This window comes from Silurus meridionalis, chromosome 24 (genome assembly GCF_014805685.1).
Source record: "Silurus meridionalis isolate SWU-2019-XX chromosome 24, ASM1480568v1, whole genome shotgun sequence".
NCBI lineage: Eukaryota > Metazoa > Chordata > Actinopteri > Siluriformes > Siluridae > Silurus > Silurus meridionalis.
In genome coordinates, this window is record NC_060907.1 from 20593492 (window position 1) to 20613449 (window position 19958).

Sequence of the window (19958 nt, forward strand, 5' to 3'; positions counted from 1 at the left end):
AAGAGTCTCCAGTTTCAGAAAAACTGCATTTTGTTTTCTTAAAATGACGACGTCATAACGAGAGCGATTTGCCGAGCGTCTGTTCGATGTTACGCACCGTTGACGATTACTGGTTGGTCCTCCGTGATGAAGATCCGGCCCCTGTGTGACCAGTGTTTGGCTGGTTTTGTAGTGAGCATGCGGTGTGAAGACGTTGGCGTGATGGTAGGTGATGGAGGTGTGTGTTCTCCAGGTTGAGAGCGAGTGTTTGTGTACACTTGTGGTGGTGTTTGATGCGGCTGCACATTTGCGCTTGTGGTGAGACGGTTCAGGATCTGCGTCGTCATTTGAAGGAGACTCGTCTGAGTGGAATAAACGTGTGTGGACGGAGATGTGAGACGTTGTGATGGAGAAGGATTTGGAGTCGTAGGTGATGGAGTATCGTCTCCGGACGTGGACGAAGTGTAGCGTGAAAACGTCGTCGGTGAAGACTCGGTGCTATGAGTCGACACGTGAGACGTGCTATTCTGCTCTGATGTTCTCGTGCTCGCCATCTTGTGGCCACTTTGCGTTTCAGCTCCAAGGTGACCTCTGGTATCTGCTGGAGATGTGGTCAGACCACTGTGAGTCATGGTTGGATCACTTTCCTTCGTTGTGGATGGAAAGAAGCTGGTATGGAGCGAGGTGGAGATCAGCGGATCATCCTGACCAGGTGTGTTTGGTGGATACGAGGTGAAATCCCGGCCCATCGATGTACCAGAAGTCGTATGTGACTCTCCCAGACGTGAAGACGTGTGCTGGGTATCAGAGTCACTCACGTGGAGGTTGGAAGTTTGTTCGTGGGCTGTAGTGTATTTTGTGAAGGTGGTGTGTGATGCCGGGGTCGCAGTTGGGGTCGAGTATGTTTTTGAGAAATGGGTGTAAAACATGGGAGTGTATGAGGAGGACTCCGCCCTCTTCTGTGAGACAGTAGTAACGTAATCCGAAGCATCTGAGCGGAAACCGACAGCGTAGACGTATCGATAAAACGTGAAACTGGTGAAGTCACGGTGCTCAAATCATCAGAAAGCGACGTAGGTGTACGATTAGAAACGTCTCCTGAGATACGAGTGGCTCGGTGTAAGTGGTTCGGTCGGCTTGTGTCCGTGTACGCAGATGTTCTCACAACATCTGCTTCGCTTGTGATGGCCTCGTACATGTCGTTATTGTACAAATGTTTCAGAGGAGGAACGAGATCAGTCCTGGAGGTTCCTCGTGAACGATCAGCCGTCTCATCGGGTGTGGACGAGGAGATCAAGGACGCATGAAGATCGAATCCTGATACTGAAGCTTTATTTTCAAAAGTGGTTAAATGAGAAGGTGCTGATGACATGACAGTGGAGTCAAAGCTCTGAGAGAGGGCATCAGGTGCATCCGAGCGGTCCGAGGGCGTATCCAGGGGTGTTTTACTGGTGCGTGTAGCGTGTTCTGAAAGCCTGTTGGTATTTGAATAGGCTCCCGTGGCTGTGGGCAGCGTCCTGGTGGAACGTTCTGGCCATTGTGTTCCGGCACTGGAGAGACTCGAGTCTTGTTCCGTTTCTGTAAACGTGACGGCGTGAGCGAGGGCAGAGATCACACTTCCAGCTTTTTCCTGTCCATTGTGTTGGCTTTCCTGTGGAACAACATGGAGTTTGGTCTTATCGCCCGATCCAGAGAACTCTCCACCCCGACCTGGAATTGTAGTCCCGAGCGTGTGAGCGTTCCCGACCCTGAAAACGTCCGAGGAGGTTCGGGCCGGAGAAACGTCCCGTGAGGAAGAAGTGAGGTCGCTGTTGGAGACCGTGCGAGGAATGTGAGATGGATCATGACCTTCCTCTGACGTGTTCAAACCTGGAAAAATACACACACAAATAGGAACAGGAACTTTTTAACTTCGAGGCTAAAATTCTGAAACCTGAAGAAAGTGTTTAATGTTAAAGTCAGATATGAAACTTCAAAACATATTGTAGATGTTCTGGAGCTGTTAGTGTGTCCTGCAGACTATTAAACTATTAAACACCATCCTCAGCTCCTTCTTTGTTCCTTTCACTTCATCTCAAACACTGGAGTTCCTTCTAGAGTTCTTTAATCCGAGCAGGAACATTCACAAGGAGAAAAACATCTGAACAATTAAAGCTCATTTAATGAAGGTGAATATTTTATTACCCTCCTGAGCAAAAAACACCAAATAACTTCAGGCTTGATATAATACGTTCTTGTTTCCATAGTAACAGCGCTCTCTCGCGCACACACACACACACACATACACACACACACACAGTTAAAACTGTGAATAAATAGTCTCTGATCAGGAAGGAGTCTCCGATATCAAGTTTTTCCGACACTTCGGGTTTTCTTCTTTATTCCGGCGTTAAGAGGAGAAACACAGACTAACATCAGAACTGAAGATCATAAAGGGAATAAATGATGAACAGGGAATTTAATTATTTATTTAGTTGTCGGGAGAGAAATGAAGCAGCGCGCGCCCGCGTGTGTGTGTGTGTGCGCGCGCGCGCTTCTTACACACCTTAATAACAGTTAATAATAATGTGTATCATTAATTCCGCAAATAAACTGCTGCTTTAAATAAGTTTATGCCTATAAAAGTTTAAGTTGAGGAGATCTGATGATTATTTGGAGCTGATTGGTGTTGATAAGGAGTCGTGATGAGGTGCACGTGATCGAGTGGATTACCCGTGATGTGTGTGTGATGTGTGTGTGAGAAGAGAAAGAACTTTACCTGCGATGAAAGTGAAAAGCAGGGAGAAGTGGAAAAGTTGCATTGTGTGATAGGAAACATTCCACCCGTAGAGCGCGAGCGCCTGGGCTCCAAATCTCCAAATCCACAGCGTGCGTGTCTCGTGCGTGTCTCCGGTGAAACTCCACACAGCGGGAACTGAATCGGTTTATTTTATCCAGTTGTTTGTGTTTGTCGGAGTGTGTAACTGTTCCTCCTCCTCCAGTTTCTCAGCACCGCACACGGGACTCTACACCGAGCGCGCGCCGCCATCTGACTGCAATTAAAACAGCGCCTCGCTGCGGGGAGCGCGCGCGCACAGACACCGGAAACCCTCACCGTCTCATAAATAAGTGTGTGTGTGTAAGTGTGTGTGTGTGTGTGTACGAGTCAAAGCGCACAATAAACATAGAACACACATACATATAAAATCACGTGCTGCTCATTTTTCCCCTCCCACACGTTTCACGTGTCTTTATTTTATTCTAACATTTCACGTGATTATATACCGGTTTATTTCCGCGCTAACTCGAATACACGTTTCGTTTATTTGGCACGTGTGAGTTTATTTATTAGTGTTTTTCTCGCGTTCCTTCAGTCTTAAACCGCAGCTAAATCACATTCACACGTTTTATTGCTCACGTTTACTTTCTCTCCATATGATACTGTGTGTTACACACATCCGGGTACAGCAGTGTCTCCCACACACACACACACACACACACATATATATGGAGATGCCTGAGGATAAACACACACACACACACACACACACGGAGGGAGGCAGTGTGTTTATGGCACTTCAAAAGGAAAGGACACACACACACACACACACACACACACCTCTTGTAAGAGGAAACCTGGAGCTTCACTGCTGTTCCACTTAGATCTGCAGCAGGATCAGATGAATCCGATCAGCACCACTCCTACAGGTTTGTGTCTAATCTGATTTAGGAGTAAAATCACACCAGCCATAATCACCATCAACTGATCCTACAGTATGTCAGAAACCCGCCAGCGTCTGAGGAATAAGTATTGGCACCCCTTCCTCTAACTAAACCCATGCTGTGTCTGATCTTCAATAAAAGTGTTCTGTTTGATCTCCGATCGTTTCCAGTAGAACTGTTTAAACATTTAGAGGCACAACAGCTTTGATCTTTTTATTACAGCGTGCTGTAGAAGAGCATCATCTCTCACTTCTCAGATAAACGTCTAATCTCAGATCTCAAAATCAGACTCTTGCCTAATGAACAGAAGTGAGAGCTAAATAAAGGTCAGGAATGCTCCGGAATCAGGGATGTACACGTTTTTATTCTGGTCATGTTTACGTGTTTACATTTTACTGAACAATAAATGAGATCCGAAAACATCCTGCAGCATCTACAGGAGAATCCTGCTGATCTCCAAACACGAGTCCAACCAAAACAGGAGAATAAACAAGTTCTGTCTCTGAACACAACACAGGGTTTACAGTGGTCATGAGGTCCACATGCAGCTCTGCTCCTGAAAAGTACAAACAGATCATCAGAATAAAGAAATGAATATAAAGTAGATGTTTATACGTGGACACGTGTTTGAGCTGGAGGTCTGGACTCACAGCAAGCGATCATTCGTACACGTCCTTCTTATCTGCGATGTACTGAACAATGTCATCAGGAGTCATCAGCTTCTCCCCTTCAGCGTCAGGAATCTCAAAACCTGCACAGACCCAGGAAGGGTCAGAGTCTCGTTACCATAGAAACGCTTTCCGAACCAATCAGAATCCAGAACACATTAGCAGAACTCAGGAGAACAGATCATGAGTACAAACCAAACTCGTCCTCCATGGCCATGATGATCTCCACCTGGTCCAGACTGTCCAGGCCCAAATCCTTCATGAAATGAGACGTGACCTGGAGCTGGTAGAAAAACAGTGTAGCAGGTTTCATAGGGGTTCTCTGGTTTCCTCCCACATCCCAAACACAGTATGTTAAATCTTCTACACTAGTAAACTGCTGAAATGCAGCAGGAACGTGCAGGTGAAGATACTTTCCAAATCATCAAACATTCAGAAACCACTATAAACAGCTGATCTCTCACCTGCTCTGGGTTGATCTTGTCGTACAGTTTGAGGACGTAGAGAACGCGATCTCTGATAGATTCGAGTGTTAAAGGTGGAAGGTCACCGTAGCGTCGCCGCTGAATCACACCAGGAGCCTGGGAGACGAGGAGGAGACATGAGAACAGGTGGAGAACAGACTGGAGGACGGATGGAGACGGAGCAGAGACACGGTTTAAAATGATCACAATGAGAAAGTTTGGATTCTGATAAATACAATAACTTCTGATTTATGGAAGGAGTCTCCAGGATCAGTCAGCACTTTAGAACAATCTTTACATTTCTCACTAACGTTCTCATCATCATCATCTCCATAACCACAATGAAGAACAGAGAAACGTCCCGTTTCCACACAATCTCCATTCCGCTGTGATCAGCTCCACTCTTCTGGGAAGATGTTCCACTGGATTTGTGTGGAGATGGATTCAGCTACCAGGGTGTTCGTGAAGTCAGGTACTGGTGGACGTGAGAAGATCTGGGGTGCAGTCAGCGTTCACATTCATTGTTCAACACGGTCTATAGCAGGAGATCTTCCACATCTTCCAACCCATGGAAAGCAGATCTTCATGTTTTTGGGGGTCCGGTAAGGGGCAACATTTCCTGGTCCAGCATCCAAAAGAGAGAACATTATGGAGAAGAACCAAGGAAGAGTAGAAGTCGGGTGTCCCAATACTTTTGGACAAAGCGTGTATATAAAAATTATATACAAAATACCATCAAATAATAAGTGTGTGTGTGTGTGTGTGTGTGTGTGTGTGTGTGTGTGTGTGTGTGTGTGTGTGTGTGTGTGTGAGTGAACGGTGAGCGCGCGCGGAGGTCACTGCATGTCGGTCACCGGGAGAGGGAGGGAGAGACAGAAGACAGAAAACACACACACACACACACACACACACACACACACACACACACACACACACACACACACACACACACAGACCTGCGCGAGCAGAGGTCTGTGTCCCGCCGCCAGCTGAGAGAACGCTCGTCCCCGGCACAGAGGAACGGCCGCCGCCGCGTCACAGCGACCGAGCAGCACCGCGCTGCGGCTCAGTGTCCGGACACACCGGGAGAGGACGCGCGCCGCCATCTTTCACCCGCTTACCGTCCCACAATGCAACACTCACTTCCGCCTTCAACCTCCTTCTTCTGCGGTGTTTAATGAACGGGCTGCTCCTGGTGCCCCCTGGTGGAGAAGAACCGAATCACCATGAACTCCACTTCTGCAGCTTCTATTATATAATGATAGAATTATTTTAAATCCGAATCTACTTTATTTTCATTTATTATTATTTCTCCAAACTCGTGTGATCTGTAACAGAAAACCCCAGCGCTATTATTGTGGAGATTTTAATTACATTTATTATGCTGATTAGTTTATTATTTTATTAACCTCAAAAGCTTAAAACAGTGTTATTCTTTTCCAGGCCTTTATTTTATCAGTATGCTCACTTTCTCTTTTTATTTCTCTTCTTTAGATCTTCCCTGTGATTAATTATTGTTGAATTCTAGTTTTAGCACTTAGCTCCTGACCTTTGTTAATAACGTTTTTATTATCGTTTACCTTTATGATTAAATACAGATATCATATGAGTAAAACATACATTTTAAATAAACATTTAAATATGGCTCTGGCTTTGTTCAGAGGTCCGTGTTCAGCCCCTGCCCATAGTTCGGGGACCCGTATTTATTTATTTATTATTATTGTGGCAGAGATGAAATGAGCGGTAAGAACTGATGACTCCACGCTTCACTCCCGAACCTCTGCACAATTAGAAATAGTAAAAAAAACTCACAATACAACAAACTTCTTCTTCTTTCAGCTGCTTCCATTAGGGGGCGCCACAGCAGATCATCCGTCTCCATACCCCCCTGTCCTCAACATCTGCCTCTTTCACACCAACTACCTGCATGTCTTCTCTCACCACATCCATAAACCTCCTCCTTGATCTTCCTCTTTTCCTCCTTCCTGGTGGCTCCATCCTCAGCATTCTTCTACTGATATACCCCATGTCCCTCCTCTGCACATGTCCAAACCATCTCAATCTCACCTCCCTCACCTTGTCTCCAAAACGTCCTACATGCACTGTCCCTCTAATAAACTCATTTCTAATCCATCGTCGTCACTAACCAACGAACATCTCAATAAAAGAAAGAAAGAAATGATCACAGGAAACAGTCACGTGGGTCTAAAAGTTCTATTTTATTTAGTAAATAAATCGGAATAAAAAACGTATAAAATGAACAGAAATGTAAATTTGATGTAAATGAAGAGAATCTGATCTCGGGTTATAAGCGTTATGTAGCGAACGTGAGTCACGTTGTGGTCTCACATTAACAGTGCTGTAACCTCGCCCTGCTCCCTGTGGGTGTGAACTCATACACACTAACGTCCCCGTTCAGGTATCCGGTGAGGAGCGTGTTCGGCCCCGCCCACCGCGCCAGGCGGCACACTTCGGAAGACTCGTTTGCGTAGACACAGGCCACGCCCCCTGCAAGGCTCCAAACAGCCAGACCAGACTGGAAAACACCTACGAGTGCAGATTCACACACATCTCCGTCTATCAGCCTGAGAACAAAATCAGACACATTACAACATTATTAATTGTTTCTTTATTGAAATTCTGATGCTCGAGGATCAGCTGATCACCTCATACGTCATTCATTTTATATTAAAAAGCTCTAACGAATGATTTGATGAAACGAAAGGAGTCTCATGGCGTATCACAGGGTTACGTTACAACGTCTGCTGTGTGTCCGAGTCAGAATCTCAGACGTTTATTATTAACTCTATAAATAATTACTGAAAGCTCCGAGCTCCTGGGTACACATTTCTAAACCAGTGCAGTGTTAATAGTCCTGAACTGTGGTTTTTAAAGTGGAGACCTTCAAACCTCCAGCTACAGAAGGATTGTTCACGTGTATGTGTGTGTGCACGTGTCACCTCTCTGTAGAAGCTGATGGAGAGGTGATGGTGCGCAGAGTGAAACGTTTTCCTGTAAGCGGATTTGTGGCGATCAGAGTGAAAAGCGTGGGACTGGATTCCTCATGACACGCACTCGCCTGCTGCAGCAGCACACACAGAGCACCCTGAGAGAGAGAGAGAGAGAGAGAGAGAGAGGGTAACACAGTGGGCGTGGCCTAATCTGCTCTCACACTTCATGAACATCAGCTCCATCACTCTAGAAGTCTGTAAAGGTCTGAAATCCAAATCTTTTTCCACACCCCTACCTGTAGGAGTATCCTCTCAGACAGGTTGCCGTGGAAACGGTCTCAGCTAGGTGAATGGTCTGGAGCAGCTGGGCTGATTTCATGTTCCTGAGGTTCACAGAAAAAAGAGAGAAAAATAAAAGAGAAATCTGTACACATGCAGTTCTATTTTGAATTTACTGCGGAATCAATGAAGTTTCTGACTCTGATTTAATGTGCTGTAAAGAAACAGTCTGAATTTAAGCGTCAAGACAAAACCATCAACAACTTTTTATTTCTATTTACAGCTTTTCTGATGGAAACAGTATTAAAAACAGCATTTATGGGTGACGTAAACGCTCTTATCAGATCACTTCATTCCTGGATTCATCATGAGATCCTCGATTAGAGTTTTAGCAGAACTAAGTCATGAATCGGGTGCACAATTTTTCACCATATGAGGAGACTCTTGTGCTCCGTCCAGCCGATCAGAGCGTCTTTTTCCTCCTCCACCACCACCAGGGTCTGAACGGTTTGATGCGTGGAGGTCAGGGAGAGCGTTTCTGTGATTCTGTAAAGAGGAAACGCTGCTGATGCCAATGAAATGACAATAACAGTGGAGAAGGTGAAGGGGTGTGGCCTTTGTACCTGTCAATAATGTTATTATTACCTGCCATCCTGAGCGAGTGTAAACACCTGGATGTTCTGCTGAGGTCCAGGAGAGGAGCAACACGTCACCCTGCGGTCTGAGACAGCAAGCACGGCCTGCAGAGCTCCTTTACACAGCTCAGCCTGAGAAAACCCGCTGTCAGTCCCGGGGAGGTACAGTGTCCTATACACACATTTTATCATCGCATTTATCCAAATTAAATGATTATTGATAACATACAGTACATATTTACGTGTGTGTGTGTGTGTGTGTGTGTGTGTGTGCATGTGTGTGTGTGTGTGTTACCTTGCCTCTGTGATCTCCAGCCTCCCTAAACACACACACAGCAGAGCCGAAGAGTCAGGAATCCCCTGGAGAGAGATCACTGACTGCACAAAGACACATCCAGAGATCAGAGACAGGGTGAACTTTTATTTTATTTAATGATATATTTATACACACACATGATATATAAAACAATAATAATTATTTGGTTATAATTAGATAAATAGTTCTAAACTAAAAGAGATAAATGACTAGAGGTTGACCAATATTTTGACTGATGATTAATCAGCACCAGTAGTTGATTGCTGGAACTATCGGCAAAAACCCATACTGATAGTTTTTCCAGGTTGCGTCTGAGAAGGTTTGCGGTCATTATACAGTACAAGAGCAGCCTCTAGAGGCCTATCACTGCCACCACGTGCTGTTCATTTTGACACGTATGACTGCGCCGCGGTGCCTCCTTCATTTTAATTCATACCACGTTATCTGAACAGATCAAATTAAAAATTAATTCATAAAAAAAAAGAAAAATGGATTCATAATTGTTCAAATTGAGCATTTATTAACTTTAGTTAATGTAAAAAGGGAATCTTTACCAGTATCATTACCAATTCAGTCCAAACAGTCATTCTCTTAATGCCTTCTGAGCACGTCGACCGCTAGAAATAACCATTATTGTGTTTACTTGTGTGAAAGTCCAGGTGTACAGCAGACTCCACTCCTGGTCTCCAGGATTCTGCTTCCAAACACACACACTCCACTCTCCGGCCACACACACACTCCAGTCCTCCTCAGACGGCCATCGCACTACACACACATCCAGCACACACCCTCCGTCCAGCGCCTGAAGAGGTAGACAAACACACACTGTCATTTTCCTTTAATCACCAACCACTGAGAAATAGCGTTTATCAAAGTCCTTACCTTCAGTGAGTGAGTTTTACGGAGAGATCCACAGGAGAGGACTTCCCTCTGCTGATTCGGGGAACCTCCAGTGTGTGTTTTTACTAAATTCAAAGATGAACCGATTGTGATATCTTCACCCCGTGTGGCAGAAACTCCAGGAAGTGCAGAAGTCTCATTGTTTAGCTCAGTGTCATTGTTTCCATGATGTGATGTTCTGCTTTTTGGGGTTTGGAAATGAAAATCCATTTCAGAGATGTTGCAACTTTCACCAGGGTCCAGAGTGTTCATTTTCAATGCAGACTCATTGAGGGGGGTGTTTTGAGAAACAGGGGAGCTGGTTTGAGAAGGAGAGGAGTTATTCTGAGAAAGTGGGAAGCCATGTTGAGAACCCATGTTGTTTTGACACAGACAGGAGCCGTTTTGAGAAAGTGGTTGTTCAATCTGAGAAATAGGTAGGTCATTTTGAAACAGTGGGGGGTTGTGTTGAGAAAGTGGTGAGCCATGGTGAAAAAAAGGGGGGTTGTTTTGAGAAAGTGGTGACCCATGGTGAGAAAGTGGGGAGTTGTTTTGAGAAAGTGGTGAGTCATGGTGAGATAGAGGGGGGTTGCTTTGAGAAAGTGTGGGGTTGTTTTGAGAAAGTGGTGAGCCATGGTCAAAAATAGGGGGTTGTTTTGAGAAAGAGGTGAGCCATGGTGAAAAAGAGGAGTTGTTTTGAGAAAGTGGTGAGTCATGGTGAGAAAGAAGGGGTTGCTTTGAGAAAGTTGTGAGCCATGGTAAAAGAGGGGTTGTTTTGAGAAAGTGGTGAGCCATGGTGAGAAGAGGGGTTGTTTTCAGAAAGTAGGGGTTGTTTTGAGAAAGTGGTGAGTCATGGTGAGATAGAGGGGTTGTTTTGAGAAAGTGGTGAGTCATGGTGAGAAAGAGGGGTTGTTTTGAGAAAGTGGTGAGCCATGGTGAAAAGAGGGGTTGTTTTGAGAAAGTGGTGAGCCATGGTGAGAAAGAGGGGTTGTTTTGAGAAAGAGGGGTCATTTTGAGAAAGTTGTGAGTCATGGTGAGAAAGAAGGGGTTGTTTTGAGAAAGTGGTAAGCCATGGTAAGGCAGTGAGGGGTTGTTTTGAGAAAGTGGTGAGTCACGGTGAGAAAATGAGGGGTTGTTTTGAGAAAGTGGTGAGTCATGGTGAGATATAAGGGGTTGTATTGAGAAAGTTGTAAATCATGGTGAGAAAGAGGGGTTATTTTGAGAAAGTGGGGAGCCATGGTAAGTAAGAGGGGGGTTGTTTTGAGAAAGTTGTGAGTCATGGTGAGAAAGAGGGGGGTTATTTTGAGAAAGTGGTGAGTCATGGTGAGAAATAGGGGTTGTTTTGAGAAAGTTGTGAGTCATGGTGAGAAAGAGGGGTTATTTTGAGAAAGTGGTGAGTCACGGTGAGAAAATGAGGGGTTGTTTTGAGAAAGTGGTGAGTCATGGTGAGATATAGGGGTTGTATTGAGAAAGTTGTAAATCATGGTGAGAAAGGGGGTTATTTTGAGAAAGTGGGGAGCCATGGTGAGAAAGAGAGGGGTTATTTTGAGAAAGTGGTGAGTCATGGTGAGAAAGAGGGGTTGTTTTGAGAAAGTGGTGAGTCATGGTGAGAAAGAGGGGTTATTTTGAGAAAGTGGGGAGCCATGGTAAGTAAGAGGGGTTGTTTTGAGAAAGTTGTGAGTCATGGTGAGAAAGAGGGGTTATTTTGAGAAAGTGGTGAGTCATGGTGAGAAATAGGGGTTGTTTTGAGAAAGTTGTGAGTCATGGTGAGAAAGAGGGGTTGTTTTGAGAAAGTGGGGAGCCATGGTAAGTAAGAGGGGTTGTTTTGAGAAAGTTGTGAGTCATGGTGAGAAGAGGGGTTATTTTGAGAAAGTGGTGAGTCATGGTGAGAAGAGGGGTTATTTTGAGAAAGTGTGGAGCCATGGTGAGAAAGTGGGGGTTGTTTTGAGAAAGTGGTGAGTCATGGTGAGAAAGAGGGGTTATTTTGAGAAAGTGGGGAGCCATGGTGAAAAGTGGGGGTTGTTTTGAGAAAGTGGTGAGTCATGGTGAGAAAGAGAGGTTATTTTGAGAAAGTGGGGAGCCATGGTGAAAAGTGGGGGTTGTTTTGAGAAAGTGGTGAGTCATGGTGAGAAAGAGAGGGGTTATTTTGAGAAAGTGTGGGGTTATTTTGAGAAAGTGGGGAGCCATGGTGAAAAAGTGGGGGGTTGTTTTGAGAAAGTGGGGGGTTGTTTTGAGAAAGTGGCGAGTCATGGGGAGAAAGAGGGTGGTTGTTTTGAGAAAGTGGTGAGTCATGGGGAGAAAGAGGGAGGTTGTTCACCTGTTCAGGTGATTCAATCTCCATTTTAAAAACATCAGCACTATAGATCCTGCTGTAAGTATGCTCAGAAACATCACAGCCCTGTATCTGCACTTTAGGACTTACTGACCCACTTGTGATTTCTTCGTTTTGCAGATCAGCTGTATTTAAAGCAGCATCCAGATCAGAAGCTTGGAGAAAAGGCATGAGCTCTGAGGAAGGGGAGGTGGTTAATACATTAGGGGTGAGACCCAGTGAGAGGACTGGTGGATTGTGATCAGACTGGGTGTGAGAGGTCAAGGACATGCTAAGGTTAAGCATTAAACTCCTGCTAGCTGAGAGTGTGTGAGGATCATGTGACTTGATCTGCTCTGTGTGTTTTACATCCTCTCTGTTGTGGTGCATTTCTGATTGGTTTGTAACAGATCTATTCGAAAGATCTTCAGTTTCTCTCATCTCACATTCTGACTGGTCGAAGTTCTCCATCTCCGCCTGCTCAGTAAACTTCAGAGGAAGACTACTTTTTAAAGAAGCACTCTGTGGAAATGAGGACAGAACAGTCTCCTCATGTTCTACCTGATCACCTCCAGAAGTATTGGCACCCTTACTAGTTCTGAAGCAACTACGTTCTACGTTGGAGCAGGAAGAGCAGAGTCGCTCCAGCTTCAGTTGACCGAACTCGTCGTCCGGGAGATGAAAATCCTGCACGTCGAATTTTGTTAGCAGGCCGCTTAGTTTTTGGAAATCCTTCGTTCTCAGACCCTGAGCCAGAGAAGATATCGAAGACAGAAGGTGTGAGGAACCTGTAAATAAACAACACATGCACATTACATTAGCAACATCTACACAAAGATGTAAAAATACTTTACGGTTTTACAATCATCGTACAGTGCGAGAGCGGCCTCTAGTGGCGAATCACTGATGCTACATGCTGTTTATTTATTTTTTATTGAATTTGTCTTTTTATAATAATTTTGGATGAAACTATTTTTATTAATTTGAAGTGTTACTTTTTGTTTCAATTTAAATGCATGTCTTTCATGTTTCCTTAATATTTATTAATTTGATGAATATATTCGTATTTATTCATTTAGCACATTTTCATGACTCAGTACTGTTTTTTTTTTTTGTAATAAAGTTCAGTACTATTTTACATGAAGTGTTCGTTTGTTTGTTTGTTTGTTTGTTTTGATTGGGAGATAAATCGATTAGGGTGAAGTACGATCCAAACTTGCTCTCTCTCATCATGTATGTTGTTATTATTTGTTATTAAGTTTGTTATGATAAATAAAGGTAAAATCTCAATCACAGCTGATTGGTTTTATATCATTACATTTTGTACAGATTTTTTTTTTAACTGGAGAATTGTAATACGAGTTGTGGACTATAGAAATATGCTATAATACTATATTTAAATATGACATCATATAGTGTTTTGATAAGAAACAGAACGCTGAAAGATAAAGATGTTACCATTAGTGCATAGAGGAATCTGAGAACCAGACATTCCAGGATTCTTCCTAAAAATGGGGTACACCTGGGGATCTAGTGATTTCTCCGAGCTGAGGTGAGACTGAGACTCTGGAGCAGGATCTGAGCTGGGTTTGGGTGATGGTACCGGCTCGGGTTCTTTCTGTAGAAGTGAAGAGGAAGACTGCAGGAGGGACCGGGACCGACCGGACGACTGGAACTTCGCGCTCTCCCGTGTCCTCGACGTCCTTGCTGTCTACATCCGCTTTGTTCAGGAGGATTTTCAGACGGAGGTCGTGAGGTGCCGCGACCTCTGTTTGACCTCCGTCTGCCCCGTCCATTTGAGAGCTGGCTCTGAATGACAGCGTTCAGATCTACAGAGCTGTGAGCCGACGCCATTCGCCTGGTGGTACGGATGTAATACTCAACAGGAAACGGCAAACCTTCGATTAGAGTGCAGGACGTTAACATACCGGAGCTCCCTGAAGTTTGCTCTGCAGCGTGAACCATCCCAGAGCACGACTCACCCAATGAGTCAGTGGACCGGTTCGAGCGATCACTGGAGCTGGAATAGCAGGAGGCTGGTGGGGAGGTTCTGACAGCTGATTGGTCCTCAAGAGGGAGGTTACCTTCAGACAGCTTCATCGAAGGTGATTGGCTGACACACAAACTCTCTGCTGCTGAAGAGAATTATTGCCGTTGGATTTTCTTCATTTCTTTTCAATCCATCCATCACCGTTTCTGTCTCCTCCGTGTTCTCCTCTTCCTCTTCGGTCCGTCCTCTCTCCACAACCTCATCCTTTTCTCCTCGTTCTTCATTCCACCTCTCCTCCGTTCCTTCTCTCGTCTTTTCTTGACTCTCTTCTGGATCTGACTCTCTCTCCCTCACCTGCAGACGCAGACGGCTGCGTCTGGACCGGAGACGGTGAGTTCGAGACGGGTTTGGTTTACACGTTAAGGTGGAAAACGGAGAGCCGTCAGGAAGACAGAAACGAACCTTGGCTAAAGGAGGACAAACAACCATCATCATCATCATCATCATCAAAGATAAATCATTACTCAAATAGATACAGATTGGTGTGTGTGTGTGTGTGTGTGTGTGTGTGTGTGTGTGAGAGAGAGAGAGAGAGAGAGAGAAAGAGAGGTTGAGCTGTTGAAGGACACTTACTGGTGTCTGAAGGAACATTCAGGTTGTTAGAAAGCTGCTCTGGAGTAGAAGATGAGCTTTGATCTAATACAGTTGAAGTGTGCAGGAGGCGATTTTGCTTCACGACTGTGTTTTGGACATGTTTACGTATCGCCTCCCTCCTCTCAGCACGCTAACACACAAACACAGCACATTATTACAAACACAAACAAACACACACACACACACACACACACACACACACACACTCTCTTTTCTCCTGTTAGTAAATCAGGAGTGTGTTATTTTGAAGTTATCTACATGGTTCCACATCAGCACACGTGCCTGTAATCTCTGTGCCGTTCTCTCGTACTCTTCCTGCAGCAGCTCCAGTCGCCTCTTCAGCTGGAAGACAAATACTACTAATAATGACTGATTACAGAGATCAGACAATTAAATCATATATATTTATACATTAGATATAAACAACTATACATGTGTCACAATTATTGGTTTCCTAGAGACTTTGTTCTTTAGGATCTTAGCCAATACTCGAAAAATATATTTAATAAATTATTTCCCTCATTTATTTTTTTATTATAATATTTTTATGTCAGATTATTAGGCAGCATGTTCACAGCGAGTGAATCGGATCACTTAATAAGAGTCGACTCTCTCGGCTCTCTTTTATTTCTAAAACACACATTTGTTGTTGTTGTTTTTTTACTTTTCATTTATAATTTGATTATAGATCTTTGAAGTTTTGTAGCTAATTATGCCTGATTTTTTTTATTATTCAATTTCACTCTACATTCTTCAACTTTATGAATCGACTACAAATAGAGCCGACTCAACGAACCGACTCATTCACAAATGGATCAATACAACCTGTCAGATTTTTCAAGCGAAAAAAAATATATTTGTTTTTACATTTTTAAAACACTTACTTCTTCTTTGTTTTGGCTCGTGAGACTTTCTTCTGACATTCTGGATATTTCCGCTGTAATGGGCAATACATATATATTTCTTTAAGAAATGCAGTGTAACTGAAATGTTGTTCCTTCTAGGTTACATCCCAAATACCCTTACTGTGTAAAGTCTAGTGCACTACACAAGGCCCTCTAGTATAAACCCATACCGTATGTAGTGCACCAAACAAGGGAGCGCAGCGCAATTCAGGACTTAACCCCCGCTGAGGCGCTAACAGCTAACCGCTAACGACAGGTTTTAAAGCGTAAAAAGCGAAAGCAAACCAGGTAAATCTGTGACTAAAAAACAGCTGTTCTACCTAATTCCGATCTGGACACTCTGGATAAAAAAGTCACTTATAATTCAGATAATGAGAGTACAGTAAATCTGTGGAGTCCGTGACCGTGTCCTCATCCAGCAACGCAAACTTCCCGCGAATTGAGACGACAGACAAAAGTAATCGATTGTTGATCTGAGTATAAAAGTGTTCTTATTATCTGATTGTTTTATTTGTACTTGTTAAAGTATTTAATTTTAATTGATAGCCATCATTTTATGGCCAAAAAAAAAAACATATTGGTGTTGTAAATATATTCTATGCCCTTTGAGATCAGTAAATGGGTAATGGGGCGGTGATCCTGCTCGATGTATGATGTCTGACTGTGATCTGTATTGTACCTGTGTAGTGTGAACTCCATTCCGGACCGAATATGGATTTAAATCGAATTGTAAAAAATGCAGTGAAAATCAAAACAAGCAGAAAAATATATACATCAGGCATGAGGAAAAATTTATAAAATCTCCCTCCTGCTTTTATATTTGTGTTTTAACAAATCAGATCAAATCAGATCAGATTTTTCTGCTGCTTAAAGTGCTGCATGATGAAGGTGTGTGACAAAATGGCAAAAGAGCAAAGAAAACGGAATGTTTTGATTTGTTGTTATTTTAACTTTTGCTGAAAAGCACACATTTTAATATTTTCAGGGAGATATTTTTATGAAGAGCAAAATATTTAAAGTTATTTAAAGTTTAAATTGATTTATTCTGGAATAATATTCCTGTCTGTTTTTATTCATATTTATGTTAAAAAAAACATTTAGTTTTAGTGTGTTTAATTAATGTCCTGTTCGGCCGTGACCTAGTGTGTGCTTTGAGTTCGACCCCCTGATTAACACCATCATGGTCTAAAATAAATAATGATCTGTGCATACTGGAATCTATTTCAATTAAAACATAACATGCGTGTGATCAACCGTGATGCGAGATATATTGCTTTATAATATCTCTATATAAATATTAGGTAGAAGTAGAAGATATTTGAAGAAAAAAAAATTCATTAAAGGCTTTTCACCTTTACATTTTTCGCTTCATGGAATCAATATAATTTTTTACTTAAATTTGACTTCTCCCAACCTCTCCCTTAAAGTGCTGCTGGGGATTTTTTCAGTGTACTCCATGCACTGGCCTTTACCAGGAACCTCGCCAGAACTGATGTAGTCCATTAGAGTCTTTTCCACAGCCTGGATCTCCTCTGTAGACCACTTTCTCTGTGGGTTTTGTGAAGATCCTGAATAAAATAAAAGTAATTAGTAATTGTAATAAAAGTGACTCATAAGATATCATATCATTTCTCCTCTAACTTTCCCATAATTCTCTACATTAGCTGACTTCATACCTGCAGAATTTGAGGGTGGAGGTGAAGCATTGTTTTCTTTCTCGTTTTCAGAGTCTGATCCTTCACTGTCCATCAGAACTCTCTCTAGTGAACACAGCAACCACAGAGAAAATGATTAAAGCTGAATAAGTGGAAAAATATTTTTTTAACTGCTACATCCATCAAATAATCAGTAACCAATGGTGGTGTTCCTGTTAACCAGAACATGGAATTTGAGATTATTAAAACATCTTTATTTACTCAGGCCTGTTTTACCATGTGGATCAGTCTGGATCTCCTCTAGATTCCTTCCTTTGACTTGAGATAGTTGTCCTCTCTCCATGGCTAGAAGAACTTTACTTATCTTCGCCAGCTGTAATGTACCTTCAAGTAGCCTGGAGTACTGCTGATGCACCCTGATGTCCTGTCCTGAAAAGTCAGCAAGGTCATCCATTTCATTGTCTTTCAAATTAAGGACCTTGGACATAGTGGCCATGTGCTTTCTCAGTGTAGTGGAGTAGAACGCTTCAGGGTGCTCTGCTCCACAGCTTCGAGCAATCTGATGAATAATGTCTGATCCTCTGAAGTGACTCAGTGCTGGTGGTCGTCCAAACATGAACACGTCCTCATCAGGCACATCACAGTTATGGAGAGTCTTTACAAGTAACTCCTTGAACCCACAACCTTGTGTGAAACTGCTGATCTTTAAACCAAGAGCTTACCCACTGAGCTATCACATCTGACTTGTGCAAGCACTCAATAAGCCTAATGAACCAACATGGCTTCTTTTCCATACTTCAACACCATGTAACTCATTAAAAGCTAAAGTTAAAGGCTAAACAAGTCTTTCACAAAAGACAGAAATAAAGCAATCTTTTCAACAGATCTCTTTAATTAACAAACAGATTTACACTTTAATGTCACAAAGTAGTGAAACTATTAGATTTCAAAAGAAGAATTAAATTCGACTTTTATTCTACTGAGGAGAACATGCACAGAGACACACTCACACTAGTGTAGATAGATAGATAGATAGATAGATAGATAGATAGATAGATAGATAGATAGATAGATAGATAGATAGATAGACAGACAGACAGACAGACAGACAGACAGACAGACAGACAGACAGACAGACAGACAGACAGATAGATAGATAGATAGATAGATAGATAGATAGATAGGTCTGGGTGTTTAGGTGAAGGGAAAATTGATTCTAGCAAAAATGGATGAAAGAGCACACTGTACATATTCATTCAGTGTTTTTCTGAAAGTTCAGTAGAACTTCTGCGCTTGTAGTCGACTAGACGTATGGATTTGAATCACTCTGAAAGTGTTTGCATTTCTTTCAGAGGTTTCACCTTTAACATAAACTCATTATTTCAGACATGTTTCCGAGCAGAATTTGACCCTGAATTAATTGTTTTTTTCTTTCGGCTTCTCCCGTTAGGGGGCGCCACAGCGGATCCTCCGCATGTTTGATTTGGCACGTTTTTACGCTGGATGCGCTTCCTAACGCAACCCTCCCCATTTATCCGGGTTTGGGACCGGCACTGTGAGTGGCTGGGGTCGGTTCCCTGAAGAACCCGGGCGCAGCGGTGAGAGCGCAGCATCGTAACCACTAGACCCCCAGGGGACCATTAATCCTGAATGAATATAAACTATAAAAACACTGAGCGTGTGAATGTTTAATATGACAGAAAGACAGCGGAGGAAAGGAATGGAGTATAAATACATTATTGTACTTCACTAGATTTTTCTGGTATCAGTTTTTTTACTTCATTATTTATTTTTCAAACAACTTTTTATTTTTACTTATTACATTTTTACATAAATATTTGTATTTTCTACTTCTTACATTTTCAAAACAGACTCTATTTTACTATGAATCTATTTGGTGACATGATCCATAGTTTTTCTTCTTTCTTTTCATTTTCAGCCCTTTAATTGATTTCCTCTCATTACGCCACTTTTTCAAGCTGCTGGTGGATCATCTCCTGTCTCTCTCACACCACAGACGTACACTAGATTCTGAAGCTCACAGTGAGCAGGCAGAAGACAGTAAGAAGTCTGGAGTTAGCGTGGATGAGACAGAGGGAGTCAGTGATGAGAACATGACTGAGAACAGAGACATTCCTGATCACCTGATCATCATCATCTTCTCTCTGCTTGTGTTCTACATGGTGGATCTTCAGTCTGGATTCATTCATTAGAGAACATTTTAAATGCTTGTGTATTAATATATTATTATGACGTGAGGTTCAGTTCCAGTGTGACACTAAAACAGGTAGTAATAATCACTACTTATTACTGAAGAACATGTCGGAGCACAAACTTCTTCACTTTCACTTGAGTAAAAAAGTGCAGACAGAACTTCAACTTTCACCAGAATCTTATAAAACATCAGTATCAGAACTTCTACTGAGTGAAGGATGTGTGAGCTCTTATCATCTCTGCAGAAAGAAATCACTGATTTATTATGACCTGTTTATAACTGGTTTTAACTACTTTTCTCAGCTTCCATGCAACAAATAGATCTGTTTAAACGAGGCACACAAAAGTCATGTAAT

General features: G+C 42.8%; 4 protein-coding genes and 1 long non-coding RNA gene across 9 annotated transcripts in view; 1 reads left to right on the plus strand and 4 right to left on the minus strand.

The window, feature by feature from the left end:
- The window catches only part of si:ch211-14k19.8 (mucin-12), an 8003-nt gene extending 4888 nt beyond the window's left edge, over positions 1-3115 (minus strand). Inside the window, exons 1-4 of one of the 2 annotated variants that reach the window (XM_046837817.1) lie at positions 2738-3115; positions 1490-1848; positions 1089-1390; positions 98-1026 (exon numbers count right to left, since the gene is read on the minus strand). In XM_046837817.1, coding sequence (XP_046693773.1) covers positions 98-1026; positions 1089-1390; positions 1490-1848; positions 2738-2780 — 1633 coding nt within the window. In that variant the 5' untranslated portion in view covers positions 2781-3115. Of the gene's footprint in view, positions 1-97; positions 1027-1088; positions 1849-2737 lie in introns of both variants that reach the window. The other variant, XM_046837816.1, reaches the window with a different exon arrangement.
- A 910-nt stretch (positions 3116-4025) lies between these two features.
- ndufab1a (NADH:ubiquinone oxidoreductase subunit AB1a) lies at positions 4026-5967 on the minus strand. 2 transcript variants are annotated; one of them, XM_046837617.1, is made up of 5 exons: positions 5770-5967; positions 4814-4930; positions 4545-4632; positions 4332-4432; positions 4026-4231 (listed from the first exon to the last, which is right to left on the minus strand). In XM_046837617.1, exons 1-4 carry the CDS (start codon positions 5917-5919, stop codon positions 4341-4343), a joined length of 447 nt encoding a protein of 148 aa, XP_046693573.1. In that variant the 5' UTR covers positions 5920-5967; the 3' UTR covers positions 4026-4231; positions 4332-4340. The 2 variants fall into 2 exon arrangements, with proteins under 2 accessions (XP_046693573.1, XP_046693572.1); XM_046837616.1 differs by having other exon boundaries at positions 4026-4237; positions 5770-5966.
- Positions 5968-7019: 1052 nt separating this feature from the next.
- Positions 7020-10759, minus strand: palb2 (partner and localizer of BRCA2). Its single transcript, XM_046837848.1, has 8 exons — positions 9877-10759; positions 9638-9796; positions 8974-9056; positions 8689-8850; positions 8473-8589; positions 8061-8147; positions 7774-7920; positions 7020-7398 (listed from the first exon to the last, which is right to left on the minus strand). Exons 1-8 carry the CDS (start codon positions 10666-10668, stop codon positions 7164-7166), a joined length of 1782 nt encoding a protein of 593 aa, XP_046693804.1. The 5' UTR covers positions 10669-10759; the 3' UTR covers positions 7020-7163.
- A 58-nt stretch (positions 10760-10817) lies between these two features.
- Positions 10818-11541, plus strand: LOC124378273. Its single transcript, XR_006924192.1, has 3 exons — positions 10818-11331; positions 11451-11492; positions 11531-11541. It is a non-coding gene; the product is annotated as an uncharacterized LOC124378273 (long non-coding RNA).
- LOC124378271 lies at positions 11542-17489 on the minus strand. Of its 3 annotated transcripts, XM_046837851.1 has the most exons (7): positions 17410-17489; positions 17206-17301; positions 15713-15765; positions 15111-15170; positions 14808-14958; positions 13643-14641; positions 11542-12972 (listed from the first exon to the last, which is right to left on the minus strand). In XM_046837851.1, exons 1-6 carry the CDS (start codon positions 17480-17482, stop codon positions 14271-14273), a joined length of 804 nt encoding a protein of 267 aa, XP_046693807.1. In that variant the 5' UTR covers positions 17483-17489; the 3' UTR covers positions 11542-12972; positions 13643-14270. The 3 variants fall into 3 exon arrangements, with proteins under 3 accessions (XP_046693807.1, XP_046693806.1, XP_046693805.1); XM_046837850.1 differs by lacking the exons at positions 14808-14958; positions 15111-15170; positions 15713-15765; positions 17206-17301; positions 17410-17489 and having other exon boundaries at positions 11542-12094; positions 12158-12972; positions 13643-14270; XM_046837849.1 differs by lacking the exons at positions 14808-14958; positions 15111-15170; positions 15713-15765; positions 17206-17301; positions 17410-17489 and having other exon boundaries at positions 13643-14270.
- Positions 17490-19958: the final 2469 nt, after the last annotated feature.